Source organism: Dasypus novemcinctus, chromosome 27 (genome assembly GCF_030445035.2).
Source record: "Dasypus novemcinctus isolate mDasNov1 chromosome 27, mDasNov1.1.hap2, whole genome shotgun sequence".
In the NCBI taxonomy this organism is placed as follows: domain Eukaryota; kingdom Metazoa; phylum Chordata; class Mammalia; order Cingulata; family Dasypodidae; genus Dasypus; species Dasypus novemcinctus.
The window spans coordinates 25033683-25058848 of NC_080699.1; the positions used below are offsets into that span (position 1 = coordinate 25033683).

General features: G+C 62.1%; 1 protein-coding gene and 1 long non-coding RNA gene across 5 annotated transcripts in view; one reads left to right on the forward strand and one right to left on the reverse strand.

Moving 5' to 3' along the window:
• Positions 1–18597, reverse strand: part of BCL9L (BCL9 like) — a 27414-nt gene extending 8817 nt beyond the window's left edge. Inside the window, exons 1-5 of one of the 4 annotated variants that reach the window (XM_058289374.2) lie at positions 17933–18597; positions 11784–11839; positions 3409–3510; positions 1799–2184; positions 920–1039 (exon numbers count right to left, since the gene is read on the reverse strand). In XM_058289374.2, the coding sequence (XP_058145357.1) occupies positions 920–1039; positions 1799–2184; positions 3409–3434 (532 nt within the window). In that variant the 5' untranslated portion in view covers positions 3435–3510; positions 11784–11839; positions 17933–18597. The remainder of the gene's footprint in view (positions 1–919; positions 1040–1798; positions 2185–3408; positions 3511–11783; positions 11840–17932) is intronic. The other 3 variants (XM_058289375.2, XM_058289376.2, XM_058289377.2) reach the window with 3 other exon arrangements.
• The window catches only part of LOC131276327 (uncharacterized), a 14164-nt gene continuing 4689 nt past the window's right edge, over positions 15692–25166 (forward strand). The window contains exon 1 of the long non-coding RNA XR_009183824.1: positions 15692–16342. This is a non-coding gene — a long non-coding RNA (uncharacterized lncRNA). The remainder of the gene's footprint in view (positions 16343–25166) is intronic.

Here is a 25166-nt window from a genome sequence, read left to right on the forward strand (position 1 = left end):
CCACCTCCATGGGCATGGCATCCACTCCTTCCCATCTGCTGAGCCTACCTCCTCCTCCCTCACAGGCATCTATAAAAACACCCAAGGGGGGAGCCAGTGTGGCTCACTGGTTGAACACTGGCCTTCTGCATATGAGGTCCCAGGTTCAATCCCCAGTCCCCGTACCTCAAAAAAAAAAAAAAAAAAAGCAATTAAAAATATCCACTGCACAGGATTAACTAAAACAAAGTAGGAAAGCAGCCAGCATTTTTTTTCTTGTCTTTCCATGGTCCCTGTCTTGAAGACATTCACAATTTAACATTCTCTGGCTAGTTCCAGGTGCATTATGGGCTCCGCAAGGCAGGGCTGTGACTTGTCCCCTAGACCTGAGTCAGGCCTAAACACACTCGGCCCATAAATGAATGAGAGGCAAGCATCCATCCACACCCACTCCTCATCGTCCTGGTGACGCATCAGGCACTTTCCAGGAGTCAACTAGAGGTTAGGGACGGGTGCCAGGGACGAAGCCAAGTGTCAGCTCTAACCTAGGCTTAACACAGCTTTGCACAACAGCCAACTGTCCAGCTCGAGATGCTGGCCCTTGCTGCCCTCCCCCCACTAACCAGTAGGTGGCAGCAGAGGCCAGGAATTCGTGGGTAGAAGTGTAGAGGGCCAATCGGGAAGGGGGCCACCAGAGGTTCACCCCACCCCACCTTGATCCCCAGAGAAAGGAGGCCACAGAGCACGTAGAAGACAGAGACTGGACTGTCTCGATGGAGGAAGGGATGGAGTCCCAGAGGCAGGGGAGAGAACGAGCTCCTGACTCCGGCTAGTCCTTGCCCAGCTCTCTAAAGCCCCAGGTGAGAAGCCAGGAAGCCTGCCCCACCTGTCACCCTGGGGCACTGTGGGCCACAGCATCCTGGCACTGATGGGCACTCACTGTGGATGGCCCCAATGGGCTTGTCGTCCTCCTCGCTGTCAGGTCCCGAGCACCATTCGTCCCCGCTGTAAGGCTGCTTCCGCTCCAGCACACAGCGCCGTTTACTCCGCGGTGCCACCTCTGCCCAGGTGGGACAGAAGGCAGGCAGGGGTCAGAGCGAGTGCCCAGAGGCCCTGCCCCCACCATGCCTAGGGTGCAGGGTACCAGCCTGGGAAGTCCCTTCCAGGCCCATTCTCCAAGATATGCCCCACCCCAGGGGGCACTGCCCGGGCCACGGCGGGCACCTTGCCAGCCCTTGGCCCCCACCACACCACCATTTGTTTCTGATTTTGCTCGATGGCCCTCTCCCCGGCTCCCCTCCCCCCCCCCCAGCACCAAGCACAGCATAATCCCCAACCACAACTGGTTCTAATTAGGGCTGGGGGGGGGGAGGGGAAGCCACTGCTACTCTTCCCAGCACCAGCGGCTCCCAAATGGCTCCCAGCAGCCCAGGATCCCAGGAGGCGCCCGGGAGGTGAGCGGGTCTGCTCCTCGCCCCAGAGCACCTCCCTCTCCCCTTCTGGGGGCCTTGGTGGGAAAGTAGGAGGACCATGGGACGGGAAGTCCCTCCATCTCCGGCTCCATCACTCTGGGTGGTCTCCTCCATGGGTGGTACCTAAGGCCCAGAAATCTCCACCCTGGTCAGCCCCAGCCTGAGAATGACCAGGTTTCTGGCTGGCCAATGCGATGGGGCTAAGAGGAAGGGTGGCCCTTACAAAAATGCCAGATGGAAGCCGGAGGTGAGGGTTAGGCAAGGGGACAGAAAGCCCGTCTACCCGCAAGTTCGGGCCTTGAACTATGACAGCTGCTAGGGCCTTGAGGATCAGAAAACGGGGTTACCTTTGGCCTCCGAATCCAAGGATGGGGTCCCAGCCTCTCGCTGCTCTCCAGAGTCCACAGACACGCTCCGTTCCCTCTTCACCTTGCCCTTGAGCGAGCCGAAAGGGGGTACCCCTGCCTGGGGGTTCTTCAGACTTGAGTTGCTGGGTGAGATCTGGTTGGCCTTGGCCCCATGGCTCCCCGCCCCCACGCCCTTCGCGCCCAGGTTGCAGGTGGGTCCTTGGTTCACATTCTGGTGCTGGGATTGGGCCCCGCCATTCCCTGTCTTGCCATGATTGGTCAATTTATTTTCTGGGTGCATTGGCTTGGCTGGGGCAGGGGGGCAGTGGCCGCGGGGGGACAGCGGCGGGCTCCCTGGAGCTTCTCTCCTCCTGGGGTGGGGTAACCTGGGAGAAGGTTGGGAGAGATGTGAAAAAATTAATCTTTCAAGGGGCTAGGCCTTCCTGGATTCTAACTGCCCCCTCCTGCCTCGCCTAATGGGGGCAGGGGGAACTGAGTGGCATCTAGACCACCAGCCGTTCCCTACCTCCCTCAGACAGGGGCTGGTGTCCTTACCCACCTTGGAGAGTGGAGATGGGGCAATCCTACACACACACACACACACAATTCAAGTGAAAACCAGGGCCTTGAGTTGGTAGAACTGCGCCCCCTTCCACCCACCCCAATATCCATCAGACTGCAAACTTCCGTGGCAATCCATCTCCATTAGCACCCGACCCGTACTGAAGCACCCTCTCTTCTAGGGCTTGCGGTCTCCGGACTCTTCCCGAGGTCCCAAATCGAACCCTAAACCTCAACTCATTCCCATGTGTCCAGACACCAGAAAGGAAAGGCCATGGGAGCTGAGGTCACTGCTCAAACCCTAGCCCCATTCCCTGGGGAGGTAGGGGGAGATGCACACCCGAGAGTGGTACCCACTCTTCCAGACAGTTCCCCAGAGCGGGCGGGGCAGGCCTGCGGAGGGTCGGGCAGGCAGGAGCCGGAGGGAAGGGGGAGGGGCGTGGTGTGGGCCGAGCAGACAGGAGCGCAGCTCAAAGCCAAGGATTCCTGCAGCCTAGACTGTGGGCCCTTTAAGCTCCAGCCCGCTCCCCCCACCGCCTCCCCCTCCCCGGAGACCTATTAATAGCCGCTGGAAAGATCACATCACGGGAGAGGATATTTATCCCCCCTCATTCCACACCAGCTCAGATTTATTTCAGCTCTGCTGTCCTGCTGCTGCCGCCTGGCCCAGTCTGCCGGCTTCTCCCGGGGAGGGGGAGGGAGGCACCACCCCCACACCGCTCCCCCCCCAGCCCCATCGGGCCGTCGGAGCGGGCAATGGGGCGGGCCGGGGTCTGCTCCGTGGGAAGCAGGGAAGCTCTGGAGGGGACTAGCTGCGGCAGGCGGAGCTGCCTGCCCGTCCCCCCTGCCCTGTGGGCCCCGGCTGGAAGGCTGGCTGCCAGCTCCTGTCGCCCAGCAGGCCTCCCCGAGGCGACGGCCCTTCAGCCCGCTGGGGGCCTGGAAGTCCCCCGAGGGGCTGGCTCGCCAAGGACCCCACTGGGCCCTTCCCTTCCCCTCACTCCACACACACACACACACACACACGCCCGCCCTCCACGACACCCACACACCTTGTCTTGTTAGCCAGGATCCTCATGGTTCCCACACACAGTGGGGCTACGGCCCCCGTGCGTGCCCAGGGCCCAGCCAGGTACTCGGTACTGGAGCACGGACTGCAGCAACAAGCCCCAAAGAGAAAACTTGTAACTTGGGGAGGGGGTGTGGGAGGGGGAGGGGAGAAGGGAGGACCCAGCCAGCCCAGGGACTGGGGAACCGGATGGGATGGGGTGGGAATGGAAGGGGAGGACTGCTAGGAGGCCGGTCCGGGAGCCCGGGTCCTCCCGGCGCCTTACCCTCAGGGAGCTTGCCGTCTCTAGCAATCTCCCCGGGCGGCAGAGGCACCATTCACTCAAAGGCTAGGCGGCCCGGGTGCCCGCCGGGGGCGGCCGTGTGGTCTGCTCAGGCCCCCAGGGGAACTCCCGCTCCCAGGCTCACCCCTTGCCCAGGGTGGGGAACCCCTCGCGCCCCGCCCCCAGCGCCGCGCCCTGCCCCCAGGCACCCCAGCCGGGAGGGGGCCGGGGTGGGGGCTGTGCCCCGCCCCGCCCCCAGCTGGAGGCCTAGCCCGTGCCCATCCCAGCAGGCCCAGGCGGGCAGCGGGAGGCCTGGCGGGGCCCCGGGGCTGCAGCTGGGCTCTTCTGGAGACCAGTAACGCTGGCTCAGATTCCTCCCCGACCGCAAGAATGCAGGAGCCTCCCCTCCCCCCGCCCCGGCCCCCCCCCCCCCCTCGGCAGAGCCCGAGCGAGCGGAGAGGCCGAGCCAGCAGCGAGCGGGAGAGCCAGAGAGGGAGCCGAGGAGCGGGAGGCGGACAGGCCTGCGGTGGGATCCCTCCGGGCCCCACACGCGCGCACCCGGCTGGCCACGCAGACACGGCCCACGAGGGACCTGCGGGTGGGCGCGCGCCGCGGCGGGCACGGGACGCCGCCTGGCCCCGGGCCGGCGAGGCCGGGGCCCAGATGCCGCCAAACACGCCGACTCTGACTCACACGCACTCACGGCTCACACGTGGACGGGGAGACAAAGCCACGCACGGAGCCCAGGAAACTAGACGCGCGCTCGGGCCCAACGCGCCGAGATTTGCTGGAGGGCGGGCGAGGGAAAGCACCGGGCACGGTGGGAGCGACCCAGACACGGGGCTGCCAGAGGGCAGGGGCGCCCCCCGCTCAGGGCCCAGATGAAAAGGCTGAGGCCCCCCCTCCCCAACCCCCGCGGGGGAGAAAGTTGAGCCTGAGAGTCGCAAAAGCAGCACGCGGGCCGTAGATACACCGACAAACATTTACACAAACCCAAGCCTCACCCAACCGCCCCCGGCACTCCACCCCCACCCCCAGCACGTCCCGGTAGAGGTGGGGGAGGGGACAGAGGCATCTTCAGCCGCAGGGACAGGCCCGGCCTGGGGCGGGTGCACACCCTGGAGCTCCCAGCCTCGAGCCTGAGGCTGGACCCGGACCTCTCCGCCCAGGGGCCCCAGTGTCACCCAGTGGGACTCTAGCCCTAACTTAAGCCCTGGGGCACATCAGCCTTCCTGGCTAGACGAGGCTCAGTCTCTGGGGAGGAGGCTCCTCTCGGGAAGGTTCCAAAGTCCAGGGCTGGACTGGGATGCAGCCTGCCTGCCCCCCGCCCATCGCCTCAAAACACCCCGGGCAGGGCTGGAAGGCCCTCGGGAAGGCTGAGGTACTGGGGCTTAGGGCAGGCCTGTGGCTGACCCGCGCCTCTGGTGCCCTGTCAAAGGGCCTTCAGCTCACCACCAAACTGGCTCTCCAAACTACCTCGAGAAGTATCATTATTCCCATTTCAGGAGGAAACTGAGGTCTGGGAAAAGGAAGTGAGCTGTCCTCCTGGCCACGTGACCAGGAAGTGGCAGTCCAGAGCTCTTTTCCCAACAGGCGAGTGCCCCTCCACCTATCTTTGCCTGTACCTGATAGGTGGGCTTCCCGCGTTCCAGCTGCCTTGCCCAGCCCCACTACCTCCTACAGTTATAGCCTCAAAACTCGGGGACCTGTAATAATTTGGGGGAGGGGCTGTTGGAAAATGAGTCTTCCCAGTGGCCCAGGTCAGATCAAGGTCCCTCCCCAGAAGAAGCCTGAAGTTACCCTCCCCCTCTAGGACTCTGTCCCCAGGCCCCCACCCAGACGCAGGGCGAGCTGAGTCAAGCATGGATGAGTCAGGACTTTCCCATCTCAAACCCCTACCCCCACCTCCCATCCAGGAGCCTTTCCTGGCTCCCAGAGACCCCTCCTCCTCTACACACCATCCCAGAAGAGCCTGGAAAGCCACAGGGATGGGAGGCAGGAGGGCTGACTGCAAGCGGGTGCGGTTTTTAAACAAAGAGTGAAGGGGCCTCCCTGCACTAGGCCAGGAGTCCCTGAGATGGGTGAGAGGAAAAGGATGGGGTGCTGGGAACCCAGCGCTGTGGCTTCCTCATAAGGTGACATGTGCTCAGAAACTGGGAGCAAGTGCAAGTCACCTGGCGTGAAAGGGCCAGGAGCAAACCCACGAGAACTGAGCCAGGAGGCTGCGGAGGCAGAGCCTGGGAGTCAGTTGTCCTCCCTGTGTAACCGGGGTTGGAAGAGCAGCCTCGGGGTTCAGGTGGGCCTGCCCCTGGCTGGGGGAGGGAGACAAGGAAGGCTAGAGGTTATGGAACGCCAGCCCTCTACACCACAGAGCTGCCACGGGTCCTCGGCACCTAGGCGCCCAGAGGCAACCTGCCTCTTCCCAGCTGCCCTCGCGCTGGGAGCCTCTGCCTGGCCCATCCGCCCAGCAGTCTCATTGCCCCACTCAGAGCCACCCGAAGAGGCAGTGAGAAATGGTTTGGAGGGCCCTGCTCCCACATACACGCAGTGGGCAGCCACGTCTAAAAGGAAAATGCACTGCCGGGTCTCCCTGTGATGGGTGAAAGGTCAGGACCCTGCTGGGAGCAATGGAGGTGGGATCCTTGGCCCCTGGTGCAGGAGACACAGCCCCCAAGACAGCAAGATTCCAAGTCCCTTTATCCCTGGCTGTCAGGACTCCTTGGTCCCCAGAAGCTCCCCTCTGCCACCCAGGTCACTTCCTCTTCCTGAGGTGGTGACTCACCAGGCAGCAGGGAGATCAAGGATCCATGGCCCAGCAGGAAACCTGCTCAGGGGCCAGGTATTGCTTTGGGACCCTTTGTGTGGGGACTTCCAAGCTTAGGTGGCTGCCCCCTTGCCCTGGTTCCTAGCAGCTCTCCCCACTTCCCCGCACCCCCTGCCAAAGGAGACCATGCAAATCAGCCTGGGAGTTTCCAGCCCCACCCCACCTGCACTCCCAGGGTAAGATCAGGCAACCCCAACCCGGCAGGGCCAGGGAAACTCCTGGTCTCACTCCTCTCCAATGTGGGATCTTTGAACAGGGTGCTTCTGGGGAAATCTGTCCGTTCAGGTGCCCACTGTCCCTTCTAGAGCCTGCGGGGATCAGTGGCATTGCCTGGATGGGCCTGAGGTCACCTCACTTCTCTTGGCTTCTCCAGCCAGCGCCAGTGTAGCCGGACCTCGGCAGCAGGCATGCCCTGGCAGTGGGGTGCCCCCAAAGCCTGCTGCCCAATCCCTAGCTGCTCCCTCCCACGGGGGGAGAGGGGGTGGGGGGCACAAGGAAACAAGACAGGGCAGGAAGCCCAGGCAGGCGGCGGGCACTCTGGGCCAGGCACAAACAGCCAACACAGGAAACCACAGCCCACCCCCGCCCACCCCACCCGCCCAAGGCCCTGGGAGAGAGGAGTGCCAAGAGTCTGGTACCCCCAACAGGGGAAAGGGCCAGGGGTTAGCCCAGGGCAAGGGAGGAGCAGCAGGCCCTCCCCTCCAGCCCTTTCTCTGTCCCAGACTCTACCTGGGGAGGGGGAGAGGAACAGAGGCTGGCAGGGATGGTGCTGCCTCTTTAAATCCACCGAAATCCTGAGCTAGGCCCAACCCAGCTCTGGTTTCACAGGAAGGAAAGGAGCTCAAGAGCCAGTAGGGCAGGCGGTGGTGGCTGGAATTAGCCCCACCGGCCCAAATATATCTGGTCTCCGCCCGCTACCTCATTGGCACTTCCTGCTCCTGGCACCTGCACCAGGGTGGGGGTAGGAGAGGGTCTAAGTGCTGTGACCCACCCTCTGTGGGAGACCCCAACCCCAGAAGGTACTCTGTTGCTGGGTGCACGTGGCTAGAAGGTGACTTCCAAGCCTGGATTCTCAGACCAGGGAAAGATGGGCAGTGGGAGATACTGTGGGCCCTCACCTGGCCTCTGGCCTCCCAGGAGTTAATTTGGCCCCTGTTTTGGGGGGTTGGGGGTGGCCCAGGAACCTCCTCCAAACTGCCAGGCTGCTGGGAACAATGGGGCTATTGTGGGAGGAGTGGGGTGCGGGCAGGCTGCTGGCAGAGCCTGCTCACCACACTGCAGGCGGCTGTGGGTGGGACCTCACCCAGCACCTGCCCGGCTCCCTGCTCTCCTCCAGGTACTGCCAGAGGCAGAGGCATCCTCCCAGCCCCTTCGCCTCGCTGGCCTGGCCCAAACTTTTGGCACCAGCAGCGCCTAGAGGGCCCTCGAGCCTGCCCACGTTGACATCCAGACTGCTGTGACCCTACAGGAAGCAGGCGCGCACGGGCCGGGCAGGGCTGGGGGAGGGGGTGATGAGACAGGATGTGTGCCTCTGATCCTCCAGCAGGGAAGACAGGAAGGCCAAACGGGGTTTCTGGTGTCAGTCCTGGCACCCTCGGGCAAGAAGGGCTTAGGGAATTGTGAGAGCAGCGACAGGCAGGGTCCCCTGCTCCCAGGCCTCCTTTCCCACACCCATTCCTTAAACCAGTTCCCTGGGACGGTCGGGCCGCGGGCAGGCACGCCCCATCTGAGCTACAGGACCTTGTCCATCCCTTAGTCCTTCTGAGTCTCAGTTCCCTCTGAGACAATTTTACAGAGAGAGTATTTATTAGTGGAAGTATCTAACAGCATGCCTAAGACACACCTAGTCCTCCACAAGCCACTTCTGGACCTGATGTCCCCTTCCTTACCTCCTTCCATGGCACCCAAACACATGGGCATTTGGTAAAGTCCCACTATTTGCCCTTTGAATCAGCATCACAGTAGTGGCACCAATGCTTTTTCCTCTGCCCTCCTCACCGAGGCCAGCTCCCTCTGCCAGCAGTGCCCTGCTGCTCCCTGGCACACACTCCAGCCGGAGCCTGGGCCCAGCGTGACTGTCTCCGCTCTCAGTCGCCAGGCTGCGTCTCGAAACCCCACAAGGCAAGTGCCGGGGGATTCCCGTCAACCGTGGCCTGCGTCCCCTCCTTCTGTGGGCCTGGTGGGTGAGGGCTCAGGTGTCCCACCACGCACCCCTCGTCACCCTGCCTGAGCCCTTGGCAGGCACCCTGCAGTGCTCTGGCTGTGAGGAAGCTTGAGCCTCCTCTCTTGCCATGGACCTCTTTGAAGAGTGGGGTCTGAGAGGGATGGAGGAGAACTGGGCATGAAGTTCTGGAAAGTGGAAGTCCAGGGAGAAGACTCTTCTCCTCTAAAGGGCTGAACCTCTTGGGGTGGCTCCACAAGCCCCCAAAGGGTTAACAAGGCCCTAAAAATAACCTGCTCCCAGCAGGACCCGCTGATCGGAACCCTCGAGCCATCTGTTCCCATTTTCTCCTGTTCACATTGGAACATCTGAAACCAGCCCCAGAGCCCCAGCCCGATCCCAAAAATAGCCCCGGCCTGCCCAAGGAACAGGCCCCAGGGGCTGGGCACAGGCGGCATGGCCAGCCCGGCTGGGAGGCACGGCCCAGGCCAACTCTGAGTCCTCACCCCCAGGGCCCTTTGGGGGGAGTGTCCCCTCTGGTCTCAGAAGGAGGTGGCAAGCAGGGCCACCCCTCTCAGTACCAGGTCAAACAGGTCACCTGCTAGCCAAGCCCAGGCCACAGACCCAGGAGCACTGGTCTCCCAGGCACTTCTGCCACATCTTAGTCAACTTCCTCTGGAGATTTGTTCACTGACTTGCCAGAAGTCGCATCGCTCCCCTCCTTATGGGTACCCCATCTCTGCTGCCCATTCCCAGGCCCCTGACCCCAAAGTTCCCTAAGCCTTAGCCCCTCCCAAGCCACTGCCCACCAAGCTGCACTCCGCATTCTCCCTTGCCCCAGGCAACCCAGAACGAAGGCAAAACTCTCTCCAGCGCTGCCCACATTCACCCTCTGCAGCCCCAAGAAAGGATTCCAAGGGTGTCCTCTGGATGTTGTGGGTATTGATATGATCCCAGCCCCTCTGGGCTCAAGGATGCCCCCTCCCTGCCCATCTGGGGCCAGGGGGTGCCAGGCAGGTCCCTCTGGGCTGGAGTATCCATCACAGGTCTGGGCACTGCCCTGCCACACCTAAGGAAAATGCCCCGAGACAGGCCTGAGGAGCTGTCATCCGTGTCACAGCTCCACACTGCCCCTTTTCTCCCGGGGAAGGTCCCTGACCCTTAGGCCAGGAGCGAGAGGAGGCAGGCATTTAAGGACGGAATGTCTTGTTCATGCTGGTGAAGGAACAGAGCAGCAGGAGATGGGGTGGTGGGAGGGGTGCTGAAGGCTGATCGGGGCCAAGGCCTGGAGGAGGGAGGGCCCAGCCCAGACAAATGCTGGGGAGATAGGGAGGGAGGCGGGTCCTAAGTTCCCCAGTCCCTCCGCTACTTGGCAAACTTACAGTCAAGATAGCCGGCACCAACAGTGGGGAAACTGAGGCTGCAGGAAGGTGAGTTTGGAAGAGTAGAGACAGAATTCAGGAGTCTGAAGTTTGAAGAGGCCATCTCTTCTAGCCGCCCCCGACTCTACCCACTCCCCCTGCCCCCTCATTTCTTCCCCTGCTAAAGCCCCTGGGAGGTCAAGAGTTCCTGTGAAGAGCTGTGACTAATAATAACGATGACAGTCTCTACCATTTATTGAGCATTTTCTGTGTAACAGGCCTAAGAGCTTCACGCTCATTACCTAGTTTAAGGCTCAGAACAACTCCACAAGATAAGTTCCATCATCCTCCCCAATTTACAGATAAGAAAGCTCAGGCACAGAGAGGGTAAGTAACTTGCCCAAGGCACACAGCCTATAACTAGAAGGATTTGAACACCACACTCCAGCAATTAGGTTCTTAACCATTTCATAAGACGGATTCACCAGGTTCTGGGTCCTCTGGGCCAGGAAGGACTGGGTAGCCGGCCTCACTCCCTCACCCCCCATGCCCTCCCTGCACGCCCGCTGGGTACCAGGTCCTGTGCTAGAAGCCACAGCTCCTGCCCAGGAAAGAGATCAAAGAGAGAGCGCCACGCCCCACCCCCTCGACGCAGATGCCCAGCCTGGCTGGTGCCCTGGGGGCAAAGTCCCCGGGTCTCCCCCAGCCTGCCTGGCCCCCATCTTTCCATCCTCCTCTATCCTGGTCCCTAACAGACAGTCGAGGAGGGCGCCAGGCAGGTTACCATGACAACAGCGCACGGTCCCCGCTGAGAGGTGCCAATAGGCTAGAGGAGTCTGCTGCCCCGCCCACTCCCCAGGTGGGGGTCAAAGATCAAGTGGGACTCTGCGGAGAGGGGTGGAGTCCAAGCCCTGCCCCCACCTGCCAGCCACACCTGTCACTGCTCCCCTCGCAGCTGGGGGTGGGGAGTGGGACCACTTTGCACCCTTCCCGAGGGCTAGTGGCCTCCCTCCGGCAGGGAGGGTGGGGGGTAGCTGGGAGCATTGGAAGCCCCACCCTCCTGAGGACAATCCAGGAGAGCCTCCTCCCAGTCCCGGCTTCCTCCTGCTCTCCCTCGTCAGACCGGGAGCCCACAGGAGTGTTTGTTGTGAATTCAGGGAGTTGTTGCTAAGTAAGGAAGGAGGGGAGGGAGGGAAGAAGGATGGCAGGCAGAGGTGTGTGTATGTGTGTGTGTAAGAAAAAGGGGGAGAGAAGGCGCGTGCGTGCATCTCGGGGGCCAGGGCACGTTTGAGTGGCTAATAGCCACCCGGGCTTTGACTCAGCCAGTTGGGGCCAAAGCCAGTGGGGGAGCAAGTACTTGGGAGAACCAGGAACGAGTACCTTGCCCGTGAGGGGTGCCTGGGCTGGAGCACCCACCTCCCACCCCCGGAGAAAGGCCCCAGCCCAGGGAAGGGCCGGGCTTCCCTGGCGGGGGGGGGGGGGGGGGGGGGGGGGGGGCTTTAACCCTTCCTTTTCCGGCCCCGCCCCCCTCCCCGCCAGGTTCCAGGTTGTTAGACTATCTGACCACCGGGAGCCAGAGGAGGCCACCCTGGGACTGGGGGGAGGGGAATGAAAGGAGCAGTGGGGGGGCAGAAAGCCAGGAGGGAGCCCGAAAGACAAAAAGCCAAGCGGGAGGCTAAGCCAGGACGGTGCAGTGGCCGGAGAGAGAGCAGCAGAGGCCGAGAAGGACGCGAGCACATGGAGCTCTCACCTCTGGAATCTGCGGGTCAGGCTCGGCTCAAGGGTGTGGTCTGGGATGGGGCCTCCCTGTGGAGAGAGGGTCACAGCTGGAAGCCCCCCCCCCAGCAATCTATGCCCCTGCTCCTCCCAGAACCCCTGCCCCACCCCCCACACGCACACACACCACATAAACATGTACACACACACACACACACACACACACAGCCTGCAGCTCCAGGAAGTCTCTGAGCTACTCAGACACCCCCCCCCCCCCAGGACTTCTGTGGATTGGCTGGGAGCCAGGCCTGACCCAGCTGCCCCACCACACTGCTCCCCCCCCACCTCCAGCCTGGAAGCAGGGAAGAAGGCGGCCCTGGAAGGAGTCTTGGAGCTGGGCCCCACAAGGAGAGAGGAGGGGTGGGAGGACTCCCACGACCTGGCTTGAGGACCTGGGGGGAGGGGACGGATGAGGTTGACTGAGGACCCCAGCTTCCAGGGCCGGCCACCCCCAGGTAGGCCTATGTCAGGGGAAGGGATGGCCGCGTGTCCTGTGTCCCCGTGTGGTCTCTTGGGCTATATCCCTAGTTCCCCCGAAGATGCCAAGTCCTGGGGACCTGGCTTGGTTGGGGGGTCTGGGGGGAGAGGATCAGCCTTAGCAGTTCAGTGGGAGGGGGCTGAGCGGAGCTCCTACGGGCATACGGGAGGGAGGCTGGTGGCTGGGCTCAGTTTGTACTGGGGGTCAAAGGGGAGTTCTTTTCCGAAGAATTCTGGGAGAGTCGCCAACTAGAGCAAGCTGCTAACCACCCCTCCCTCTCTCACTGCACTGGTGGTGGGGGGGAGGAGGGTGGAGTTGTCCCTGCCAACCAGACTTAACCCTCTCCAGCCTGCGTGCTTCCCAGGCCCAGGAGAGGGGAGCTGGGGGAGGCCTCGGCTGGGCACGTCCAGCCCCAGGGCCAGCGCAGGGCGTCTGTGGACCCAGGCTGGTCCCACATGCCCCGATGTGGACCTGGCACCGCCCTGCCCTACCACCACCTGCATGACTTTTCTGGGCTCATCTCCTGAAGGTGTCCGCAGTGACGTGTCTGTGTGCGCGCGCGCGCGCGCGTCTCAGAGACAGAGATTGAGAAATAAACTGAAAATTCCTCGCCAAGGCCCTCCCCCATGCCAGGTCACTGCACACTGTACCAACCTGTGCCTCTACCCCTCCCTGCCTCCCACTGCATCCTGGGACCAGAGGCTGTGCGGGGAGGGGCGGGGGTAAAAGGGACCATGCCTCCTAATGCCTATCTCCCACTGCTGTCCACACAGGTCCTCGACTCATGCCAGCAGCCCCTGTCCCCAGCCCTCTTCCTCTCTGATTTCCTCACAAGTTCTTCTAAAGGAAAGCATTCACTTAGAACCCGAGATCACAACTCTGCTATCATCACGCTCGCCTTGGCGGAAAAAAAAAAAGGCCCCACTGGCAACCTCCCCTCCTGTAGACCACTCACTGCAGCAGGAGGGAATTGAGATTAAACCTGAAGAAGGACTTCCTGGGATCTGGATGAAGAAACGCTCAAGTGTACAATGGCAACTGGCCCCACCCCCAATGCCTTGTATCTCTGGAGGGAACACATCACCGTTGTAGCATTCCAGGCCCCTCTACCTTCTGCTCAGCCTGGAAATACGAGTCTGCGCTTTGCTGAGGAAGTCAACTTTTCTGAACCTTAAGTTTGCCTCTGAGCTCCCAGTTCTGGTGTGGCTGGCTCTTTCTCGTCCCCAGTCAAGCAAGTGACTGCAGGGTCGGGGCGGAACTCCTTTCTCCCAGCCCTTTTCCTCTAGCGCGGGACAAGAGGCTGGACGGGGAGCGTGGATCTGCGAGCGGCAGCGTGGGGGCACCAAGGCCTCTGGGATACTTGACCCCAAAGTTTCCCCACTCCACCGCTCTCTCTCCAAGGACCACAGGACTGCCAAGAGCGTTGGCCCCGGTCCAGGAAACTGCCCCATCAGGCGGCAGGGGACTCCGTGTTCCAGGAGATGCGGGCACACCTGTGACTGCACACTCCAGACATGGGCCAAGGGAGCAGGAGAGATGCAGGAACAAGGGTGGAGCGCACGCGTGTGTGGCACACACATCGGAGAGACACACCCCCCGCCACACATCTCAGGGATACCCCCAGAGGCGTGCAACTGAGGACAGACAATTCCGAAAGACGCATGTCCAAGATAACCGCCCCCCAAAGACCCAAACGCCCCCACGAACGGCCCCTAAAGACCCTTTGGAGGTTCTGACACTCATCAGGACAGCCCGGGAGAACTCGGGAAGCACCCACGACATCCGGTCAGTCCCACAGGACTGCCGACAGAAGACACAAGCACACAGAGGCACACGGAGCCGGCCGTGGCCACGGGCTAGCCCACGAGCTCACACACGCCACCTCCCAAAGCGCTGCGGGAAGGCAGATCGGAGGACAGGGCTCTGCAGCCCGCCGAGGGGGAGGAGGGGAGGCAGAGAGGGCTGAAGTACTCCTGGATTTCAAAACAATCCGGGTTTCGAAATGCTGGAAATGCTGGATTCGGGGCCATTCCCAGTTGAGGCCGGAGGCGGGTGGAGAGCGAGGGGGAGGGGGAAGGCTCCCGGCCCATTGGCGGAAGAGAGGGGCTGGGCAAGGCAGGCCCCGCCCCTGGGGGAGGGGGACTGGAAAGCGACAGCAAGGTTAGGGGGACACAGAGGAGGCCACCTCTGCTTTGGCCGCCGACAGGAGAAGGGGGGAGGGGCTTCCCTCCCCCTGCTCCCGGGCAGGGGTGACCACCCTCTCCCCTGCAGAGTGGCACCCTGGCTCCCCTTCCCCACTGGCTAGTCACACACAGCCCACCAAGGTGGGCCAAAAGCTAAGGGGTCAGAGAGTAGGGGTAGGGGAATGCCAAGGGCCTGCAGGGGTCAGGGTGGGCCCGGGACTCCCACACTCAGGATGGGGTGGGGGCATCTGCTGGGAATCCAGTGTTTCCCTCCTTCCCACGGCGGGGGGTGGGGGGTGGGGAGGTTGGGGAAACTGAGGCAGCGCAACCCACCCCACGCCCAGGAAGTCGGCCTTCCCAGGACAGCCAGAATGCCCTTCTGCCCCTCCCCCAATCTCCAGGGAAAAGTCAGTGGAGCTCCCCGAGGGGGGCGGGAGGGGAGGTCCAGCCGGGCTGGGAGTGGGACTCCCAGAGGCTTGGCCCTGGCACCCGGCAGAGGAAATTCCAGGCTGGAACTGCAGGCTGCCTTCAGGGGCGCCCACCTAAGTAACCCAGGCAGCAGCACCCCAGGAGCTCCTAGGCCGTGCCTTTCCCAAGCCGGTCGCTCTGCCCCTGGTCCCGGCTACCCAGCCCTCCAAGGGCTCCGGCCTGGCTCTGGGGGTTGAAAGATGGGACCCTGGGGAGTCTTTAGCACTCCCTGGGTGAGCTCCTCCGCCTGGGCAGAGCCCCTGCCTCTCACAGCCCTTCCATTCCCCAGATCCCCGGGACGGTCCCGCAGTGTGGCTAAGGGTGGGCAGCTGGCAGAGCTGGCGGGCAGGGGCATGGGTGCCAAGCTAGAGCAGCCAGGCGCTCAACAGGTTGAGCCAGTCCCTGGAACAGCTGGCCCCACCCCAGGGAGAGCGGGCCTGGCAGAGGCTCCCTGCCCGCGGCACCCAGCCTGTACCCGCTCGGCTCCCACGGCTGCCCACTTTCCCACGGTGCCATCCCCCCCTCGGCCCCTCCCCCCCAGGTCAGCACCCCGGGCAGTGCCCAGGGCTCCTGGCACAAGGAAGGGAGGGATGCAATTTCCCCATCACTCATGGGTGCCTAGGCCCTTGAGGTGCCACCTGCAACCAGGGAGTCGAGGCAGAGTGACTCAAGGCACCAGGGCAGCAAGAACCCCAAAGTGCCCCCCATCTCCTTGCAGGCCTCTTCCAATCCTGGGAAGACTACTCGCAGACACCCTGGCTCCTCAAAGCTGCCCCAGGGCGCTGGGTCAGAACTTGAGCCAGTGGCGCCAGAGGCAGTGTGGGGCGGCCCTCCAGCTCTCCCCCCCAGACTCCCCGGAGGAGGGGCTGCGCAGCTGGGTGACCCGAGGCTCCCACCGTTCCTGCCGGAGCTGCCACAGCCTGCAGCTCTGGTACTCCCCTCCCACCCCACTCCTGGGCTCCACGGAGCCCCATCCTAGCCACTCCCCCCCACAGGCAGGCAGCCCCCCTTTGCACGGCATCGCCTTTAATCTAAAGCAGGTGCCAGGCATTCCAGCCCTGCCGAGTCGACACTGCCACCCGCTAGGCCTCTGCCCCCAAAGCTACTGCCCAGCCTGGCCATGGAAGCTGAGGCCCCGGCCCAGGGCTCCTGCTGAACTCAACCGGGAGCCAGGAGGCAGGACCAGCGTCGTGGGTGCCCCAGACAGACTCAGCAAGCAAGATCACTGGGTGCCACAATACCACGGTCGCACTAGCACCAGATTTCCGTGGACCACTGATCCTTCTCCAAGATCCTGTAACTCCTCCCCACCTTCTGACCCTCCACACGGACTCCAGAGCCGCCTCCAGCCACAGGGCCCCTGCCACCCCCGGCACAAGAGTTACTCTGGATCCAAAAATACAGGTATCCTCCCCCTCACCAGCAGCACCCCTCCAGCATGAACTCCCACCCAGCCCAAAGAGGACTAACCCGGGGAGGCAGAGGAGAACCCCTGGCAGGAGGGGTCAGAAGGCTGGCCTCCCAGGCCACGTTCTCCAAGGCCAAGGAGCCAGATCACAGAGGGGGAGGCAAGGACCGTCCTTCGGGCCTGAGCCTCCCTGTCTTCCCCCCTGCCCCTCTCCTTCCTCACCCTCCCGCCCTGTCCTGGGGCTTCCATCAGTCTCCCTCCCTCACCACCAGCAGCAGGCGCCTCGGAGCTGCCACCAGGAAGCCAGGGCCTAAGCACACTCGTCCCCTGGGGCCATGAAATCTGCGTCCCGACCCAGAGAAAGCCCCCCCCCGCGCTAGCCGAGGGGGCAGCGCCGGAGCCAGGCTGCGCCCCGGAGAAGCTGAGGCGTGGAGGGGGGGCAGGGCGGTGGGAGGCCCACCCTGGAGGCCTCTTTCGGAGCTGCTCAGGGGCAGCAGGAGGGCTTCAGCAGATAGAGAGAAAGACAGCTTTCTTGGGTAAAACAGGAAACGAAGGCTGGGTGGGAGGGCCCAAGATCCAGGGGGGCTCCCAGCCCCTCTGGCAGGGTTCAATCACAGGCCCCAGCTCACCTCTCCCAGAGCAACATTTTCCCTGCCCCCAGCGGAGGCCCCCACAGACCCAGACACAGATACACACCCCAAGCATCAGACAGAAGGAAGAGGGAGGAGGGGGTGCCAGAAAAACCCGGAAGGAAGGAAGCTGGACAGACAGACAGAAGCTGATCCTGGCTTCAGTGCTCCAGAGAGACACCCCCTAGACTCCTAGAATGCGAGGGACACTCTCCTTCCCAGCCCCCGAGGAGGAGGAGAGAAGGGGAGAGTAGAAACCAAATTCCAGCAGCCCAAGGATAGCACACAGCCCAGCCAAGCAAGAAACCCTGAGCTTCACTTCGCTGCCCCACATTTCTCCCCCAAGGCTCCTTCGGACCAAGTCGGGGGCCACCTCCCCTTAGCAGTGCGGGGACACCTCCAAGGGACTATGTGACTGCCCCACCCCCCAGCCAAGTCCACACCACTAAGAACCTGGCAAGGAAGACTCCAGCCACAGCTGCTGCTCCTAGGCAGTGCCTGGGGGCAGATGGTGACCCCCCAGCTCTCCCCAATCCCAGCCCACCCCACCCCCTGAGGCTCCCATCAGCCAGGGGAGGAGTGCTGGGGTGCTGAGACCCAAGGGGTTGGTGAGCCTGGGAGGGGGACTACATCTCCCAGAAGCCCCCAGGGCAGGGTTCGCTTCTCCAGCTGGCCCAAGGCCGGCCTTGTTCTCTGCGCTAGGGTGGCAGGGTCCCCTGGCTGCCCCTAGGCCTTGCCCACGGGTGCTCTGGGGCTGCCAACGTCATTGGGGCTTAAGAGTAGCCTCCACTGGCCCTGGGGGCGTCCCCCACCCCCTGAACAGCCTGAGGGTGCCTGCCAGAGGACAAGAGACAATCAGACTGTGTCCCCCGGTTCTCCAATTCAAACTGGATGGCCCTGCTCGCGCCTCTGCTGGCCTGGCATGGCTTTCGCCCTCGCCCCCAGCCCACCCCTCACCTCGCGCGGGTCGGGGGTCCTCACGCCAGGCTGGAGCTGGACGCCATGACCAGGTCAGGGTCGGTGGGTGAATTGGGGTGCTCCCGCTCGCCAGTTGGAGGTGCGGAGGAGGGCGGGCAGGCGGTGATCTTTTGATCCTTGGACGCCTTGATCTCAATACCACAGCGGCCCGAGAGAGGGTCTCCGAGAATCACTGGGCGCCTGGGTTCCTGCCTCCCAATCGCCGAGCATGGTCGTGGGCGCCGGGCAGCGGCGGGAGAGCGCGCACAGCCGCCCGGCCCGGGGCTCGGGGCTGGGGTTTCGGCCCCGAACCTCCCGACTCCGGCTCCGGCTCCTGCTCCTCCTCCCTCCCTCCCTTCCTCGCTTCCTTCCTTCCTTCGCCGCCTCCTTTCACTTTCCCCGAGGCCCGCGGAGACGGCGGGCGCGGGGCGGGGAGGGGGCTGTCTGGGCGCTTATTGTTGCTCGGCCGCCGAGGGTCCGGGGCGCAGCCCCCGGGCGGCGCGGCGCCGGGGGACCCAGGCGTGCGGGCGTCCGGCCGGCTGGCTCCGGGCGGCGGCGGTGGTGCAGCGGCCCCGGGCCCGGGGCATGTCCGGCCACTCGCTCCGCCGCGCGCCGCCGCCTCGCCGGGCTCCCCTGCGCTGCCGGAGCCTCGCCCGCGCCTGCTCGCGGCTCCTCTCCCCAGCCTGAATAAGCATCGGGGCGCTCTGGCTGCCTCCTTCTGCCTTCATACCAGAGCCCGGAGAGGCCCCTGTCAAAATAAGAGCTCCCCCATCTCGCTCGCCTCCTCGCCCGCGCCGGCTCCCCCGGCCTCCCAGCGGCCTGACTCGGTAAGGCGCCGGGCCGGCTAGCGGGAGGCAGGTCGGCCCGCGGGCGGGAGGGGGCGGCTGGCCCGCGCCGCTCGCCCGGCTCCCCAGCCCGAGGGGACGCGCCGACGGCGTCCCGGGCGAGGCAGAGGCTGGACACAGCTACCCTCCTACCAGCTCGGAACCGGGAGGAGGGGGAATTGCCTGAACTCCCCCGCCGCCCCCCACCCCAACCTCGCTCAGGGTCCCCCTTCATTCGACCCCACCCATGTCCATTCTGCATTGAGCATCTCTTTTTTCCATCGGTCGCTCCAGCTGGACCACGAGGTCCTTGAGGACAGGGACTGAGTTTTTCATCGCCATCCTCAGCAGCTCAAAGCGATGCTAAGAAAGTGTTGGTGGAAGCTAAACCTTTGTCTTCTCAAAAAACTCTCTTAACCTCAGAAAGCCTCTCACACAGCCCAAGACCCTACGGGAGAGTAGATGCAATGAAAGAACGAAAAAAAGAGAAGAATGCGGAGCACTTTAAAAAGGCATTTCACACTTGTCAAGGTTCACCACAGATCTGTGGGAAAGATGTGATGGCCCCAGTACACAGCGGAGGAAGCGGAGGCTCACATCCACGAAGAAGTGACGGCTCAGGGTCGCCCAGCTAGAAAGGCCCAAGCCCAGCACTACATTTGGATCTATTACCAAATGTATTACCAAATGTATTTATTACCGGGCACTTGCCCTTCCCCACAGCCCCACCTGCCAGCATTCTAGCAGGTGAGGAGAGCTGCTTGCTCTTACTATGTGGGCCTCTGCCCTGAGCCTCCTCACAGATGCTCCCCAAAAAGCTCTGGCCTCACTGACCCCCTCTCTTCTGACCGCCTCTTACCTGTATAGCACCCAATTAAGTATTTGATGATATGCTTTATCTTGTTTCTCCCATAAGTATGTCCGGTCCCCCCAAAGGATTTCTGGGAGCCCAGACCGCAGCCACATCTCCTCCAGCCCCATCATCCCCACAGCACTCAAGGGCCGGGCTCACAGTAGGACTTCAGTATACATGGACTTGACAATGGCGTCAGCACCTGGGCGCTGGGCAAGGTCTGCTGAGTCGTTTTCAGTCCCCACCTAGAGAGGCATAGGCAGAAGGTGGGCCAGACCCTGAAAGATGATTTCATAATAACCCTTTACGTCCCTAACCCAGCCCAGTTTACAAAGCACTTTTGCACACGTGCTCTCTCCCGATCCTGCTCTGAGCCACTCAACAAGAACATCCTGAGTGCCCACTAACGGCTCTGCCAAGCACTGTGCCAGGTTAAGGGCTGAATCAGCGCAATCCTTTGACCCAGGTATTATCCCGGCTTCAGGGAAAAGAAAACTGATGCCAGAGGGGCTGAGCTCTGATGTGAGAGACCCCAGCCTCTAGGCTGGTCCCTGCCTGGGGAGGTAGGGTTGAATTTCCTCTCTGCTCTCCAGGATCACTGCAGGTTTAATACAGGAGAGGAGGCAGAGGGCCATTTCCCCAACAGGATGCCCCTTATGAGGAAGGGTCCATCTCATTTATGCGGCTCAGTCTCCCACGTTACACACATCTCAAGCCACAGGGCACAAGCCTGGTTCCTAGTGGGTCCAGAAAACGATGTGTGTTGGGGTGCAGTGCTGGCCGTGTGGCAAGAGGTCGCTTACACGTGGTACACGGTGAAGTGCAGGAGTGTCGGGCTTGTTCTACGGAGCAGCCCTGGGCTGCGTTCCCCGGGGTGGGGCCGTGACTCATCCCCCAGCGTAGGTTCCAGGTTAGGACCGGGAGCGGAGCCCTGGGCGGCCACGAGTTCTGGGTGGAACCCCGGAGTGCGTGAGGACGCGGAGCGCCGGCGGCCCACGGCGAGCATGGGGCGGCTCCCTCTACTGGCGAACTCGGGGAACCACGTGTGAGGCCGTGTTCCCCTGTGTCAGTGTACCTGTGTGTCAGGGTGTCTCAAGCGGGGTCCCAGGTGTGTTGGCGAGGGTCGGCGTGCGTCGGTGGGCGTGCCAGCGTGGGCACGGGAGTGTGAGGGCGCCAGTTCGCGGCCCAGGGTGGGCGTGCCAGCCCTAAGAGAGCCTTTTCCTGGAACCCCTGTACGCACACACAACCCTGTCTTGTACTACAATTTACTCTTGGGCTGGAGGCGGAGCTAGGCTGCCGGTTTTCTGCTCCTGGGGTGACTCGGTCGAAAGGAAACTCCAGCTGGTACCCCTCACAGGCCTGAGGCCTGTGAAGTTGGGAGGCGTCCAGGCGGGGGAAAGTGTTTCTGGAAGGGGACTCAATCCCCTCAAGTAACTAGGGACCCAAAAAGGGGTTAAATTTGAGCCCCACAGTGGCTTCCATCATTGGCTCAGAGCACTGTCAGTCAGCGCTCTGGGGGCGGGACTTGCGGGTCAGTTTTCGGACTGCCCGGCGCCCCTCATTTGCCCCTGCCTCCCCGCCCCCTCCCCCCCCCCCATCATTTCACTTCAGGGCTGCGCCCACATCCCCGTTTCGGTGGAGACATCTTCCTGGGCCCTGGAGGAGGAACGGATCCGGGCATCCTGGCTTGCCCACTCACTCCAGCTGCCCGGCTTCCTGATGGCTGGTGATTATTATATAATAGCCGGGCTGGGCAGAACCGTGCCAGCGCTCGGAACACTGCCCCCTCCTCCAAGTCCGCCCCAGGGCTTGGCACCAGCCGCAGAGCCTGCTGCCCAGGTCTGCCGGCGCCCCCAGCGCCGTCTCCCTCCTGGGGCGGAGACCCCTGAGCCACCATCCCCGGTGGCCCTGGGGCCATCGCCTGCGCCCGGGCGGGCGCCAGGCTGGGAGTCGGGCGGGCTCCCAGAGCGTCTCAGGGACCGCCTGCGGAATGTGGCTTTTCCCGGCGCCTCTCCAGGATTGTGGGACCCATCTGGCCCCCTCCAACCTGAACTTGGAACTTGGGAGCCAATAGAAGTGGGGATGGGGGGGGGAGCCGGGGCCAGGCTCCGAAAGGGAAAGGAGTTGGGAAGAAGGTGCGGGGGCAGGAAGCGGGAGGCTGAGCGAGGGGGCCGGCAGGGGCAGGGGGGAGGGACTTTTATCCTGACAAGGCTCCCGCCTCCCCGACTGGAGGGTTTGGAAAAACTGAGCAGGCAGCCAAAGCTTGGCTGGAAATCCTGCAGCCCACCCTCCTGGGGACACAAAGCTGAAGGGCGGGGGCAGGGCGCCGAGGAGAGCCCGACCCCGAGCAGGGCAGGGCCTCTTTTGGGGCTGGGGGCTGGGGGACCAGGTCCCCGGGGAGGGAGGTCCTGGCGCTGTCTCCCTGCAGTCGGCTGCCCCCTTCTCCTCCTCTACCCTCTCCTCCTGCTCCTCCCCCCCTCCCGGCTCCAGGCTTGCAGATTGCGGGCAGACTTAACTCCTTGCGTGCCACCCTGGTGGACTCCGAGGTGGTGACGCTCTGTGAGGAGGAAGGAGGCAGGGACTCCGGCACCCCACTCCCACCCTTGTGGCCCGGAACTTAACACCTTGTGGCCCGGAACACAATCCCGGAACTTGAGCCGGTCACAGCGCTGGAAAGCTGCCTGGTACTCGAGGAGCGACACGCAGAACCGGGCACCTGAGAACTGCAGAGAATCCAGACGCTCCCTTGCCAGATCTTAGCTGTCTACCCCTCCCCTTCGATGTCGCTCTCCTGCCACCCTGTGTGGCTCTCCTGGCACTCTTTGGCCACCCCCCCCCACACACACACACACATACACACACACTGCCTCACTCCCCAGTTGTTGCAAAAAGCTGCGGGGAACCCGGAAGTCTGGTTTCTAGGGCTGCCCCAGCCTTCTCCTCCAGACCCCGCCTCCGAGGCCCAGTACAGGTGGCCACAGCCCCGGCTTCTCTGGCCTCCCATCTGAGCTCCCGAGGGGGTAGCTACCCAACGGAGGTAGGGGGTGCTAGCCTCCCCATCTTCAGCCCGGACAAGGGCCTGCGTGCCTGGACGCTGACTTCACCTCCGACTTCACCTCTACCTTAGCCCCTCCCCTAAGAAAAGGATCTGCCCCCTGCTTGTGCTGTGAGGGAGGCACCTTGGCCTAGGCAGGAAGGGGTTAACAGAGTTACTGGGCTCCACTTGCCAGCCAGGTGAGTCACCGCCCATCGCGGCCCTCAGGTGGGAAAGAGGAGGGCCAGTGACCTGAGGGCTGCTTTTTCCCTGCCCCCTGGTGGTTAGATCTGGTGTAGCAGGCGCTGGCAAGAAAACCTTCCCAGGAGGGGATTAGAGTAAAAAAAGATATTGGAGATTGCCGGAATGCTCCTGTGGGACTGAAGGCTGGTGGAATGCGGGGGCTCCCCAAACCCCCACCATGCCATTCCCACCTCAGAAGGCGGCTTCAGCCCCTTCCAGAAGCTCGCCCTAGGGACTCTACTTGTAGATCCCAAGGGCCCAGCATCTGGAGGGCAGGATACAAACAGAAGACACAGGTCCTGTCCTCCAGGGTCCTCAGTCTAACAGAAGGGGTCGTCAGCAGGGGGAAGCTTTCCTTCACTTTTTTCTCTGGCCCCAGGACTTCCCAGAACTCCCATCACCACCACCGCCCAGAGCCTAGTACCTCTGGCAGGCTGCAGAGATCCTACCTGCTCCCCCTGGCTCCTTCAGCCTCCCTTTCCTCCAGCCAACCTGCTGAGGGCGTTGCTCCCCATACAAAGACCCCTTTTGAGAGATTCTAGGGGCTCACAGCCACTTCCTCATGACCCCAGCATGGCCGAGCCTTCCTCCCCTCCACCAACTAGCCCTCCCAGGTTAGCAAGACCATGATCTTGGAGAACTCCTGTTTGTTTGAATTGCCTGACTTCTTCCTCTGTTCATTTCCCATTACCGTCTCGCTAAGACTTCCCTTTGCATTGGAGTTCCCCCAACCAGAGATAATTCTGTCTTCTTCCCAGGCGGTGATGCCTGGCTTAACATTTGCCTTTTCCTCCAGGAATCCTTCTCTGGCCAACTCAGTTATTTACGCATTTAATAAATATTTATTGAGGGCCTACTGTGTGCTGGGCACTGGACTAGACACTAGGTATCTGTTGGTGAACAAGATGGATATGGTCCCTGCCCACATGGGACCCACAGTCTAGTTGGGAAAAGACAACAAATTGAATTGGGGATTTCAATCCCGTGTATGAAATGCTGACGGTGAGGGACTCTTTAGGAGAGACACCTATCCTGGCAAAGTTTCCTGCAGGAAGTGACATCTAAGCTGAGACTTCCTAAGGGATGGGTTCTGTCCAAGCAGTCAGTACCTCTCACTGAGGATCTCAAGATAGAAGAGCACCCCAACAAGGAACCTGCACCAGCAGTTATCTGAAGTCTCTAAGGCTGCATTCCCATTTCTAATCAATTCTAATCAAGTCCCAAAAGAAGGAAGATGGGCCAGAAAGCCAAGAGCTTATGGCCTTAGCCTCCTCGCTCCCAGTCTCTGGGCCTCAGTTTCCTCAGCTGTAAAAGTAAGAGGCTCGAATAAGTTTCTCTCCAAGCTCCCTTTCAGCCTGATGACACTGATTAAAGAACAGGCTCGGTTTGTTTAGAGCAAAACACCCACATAGCTCTCGTTTGCCGGGGGACAGCAGAGGTCCTAAGCCAGGAGAGGATATCCTGGGCAGGGCCAGGAGAAAGCTGCCTGGAGCCACCTCCTGCTCCTCACTGCCCAACTTGGCGTGGCAGTTCTGAGCCCCAGGGACATTTCCTTCTTGTCCTCCTTTTTGAGATTGTGCTGGGGACCAGCTCTCACGGAATTCATTTGGTTACTACCTTCATGTGCTCTTGTATGGAGAACTACAGAACTTTTCATTTTGGAGATGGAGGTTTCACAGATGTGAAAACTGAGGCCCGGAGGGGTAAAGGGGTTTGCCTAAAATCACTCGGGTGGTGAGTTGGAGCTGGAAGATGTACCCAGGTCTCCTAATTCCCAGTCCAGACTCTTTCCACGACACCACTGCAGCGCTGGCCTCCAACTTTTCATTGGAATTCTTCCCATGCCTGGCTCATTTCCCTGTGAGGCCATGAGATCTGAGAAGGCAGGCCTGGCCTTCTAGTCTGGACACCCCCAGAGCCCAAGCAGAGGTCGAAGCAGAGGGAGGGGTGCTCAGGACTCCCAGTCTCCCAGCCACCTGCCCCCCCACCCCCATTTCTCTCTCATCATGACCCTATTTATCTGTTTATCTGCATGTGGCTCTCTGGCCCAACCCAAAGAGGCAGCCCTGGACTGTGGCCCAAGCTCTGGGAGAGGCCCATCCCAGTCCCAGCCGGACCTAAAACCTGCTCTGTGACTTTGAGCCAGCTGATTAACCTCCCTGGGCCTCACCTGCTCCATCTGTCTAGACCCATAACGTATTCTAACTCCCAGGGCATTTTTAACTTGAAATCCCAGGTTCACACATGTTTTGAAAAGATACAACTGGGAAGTGGATGTGG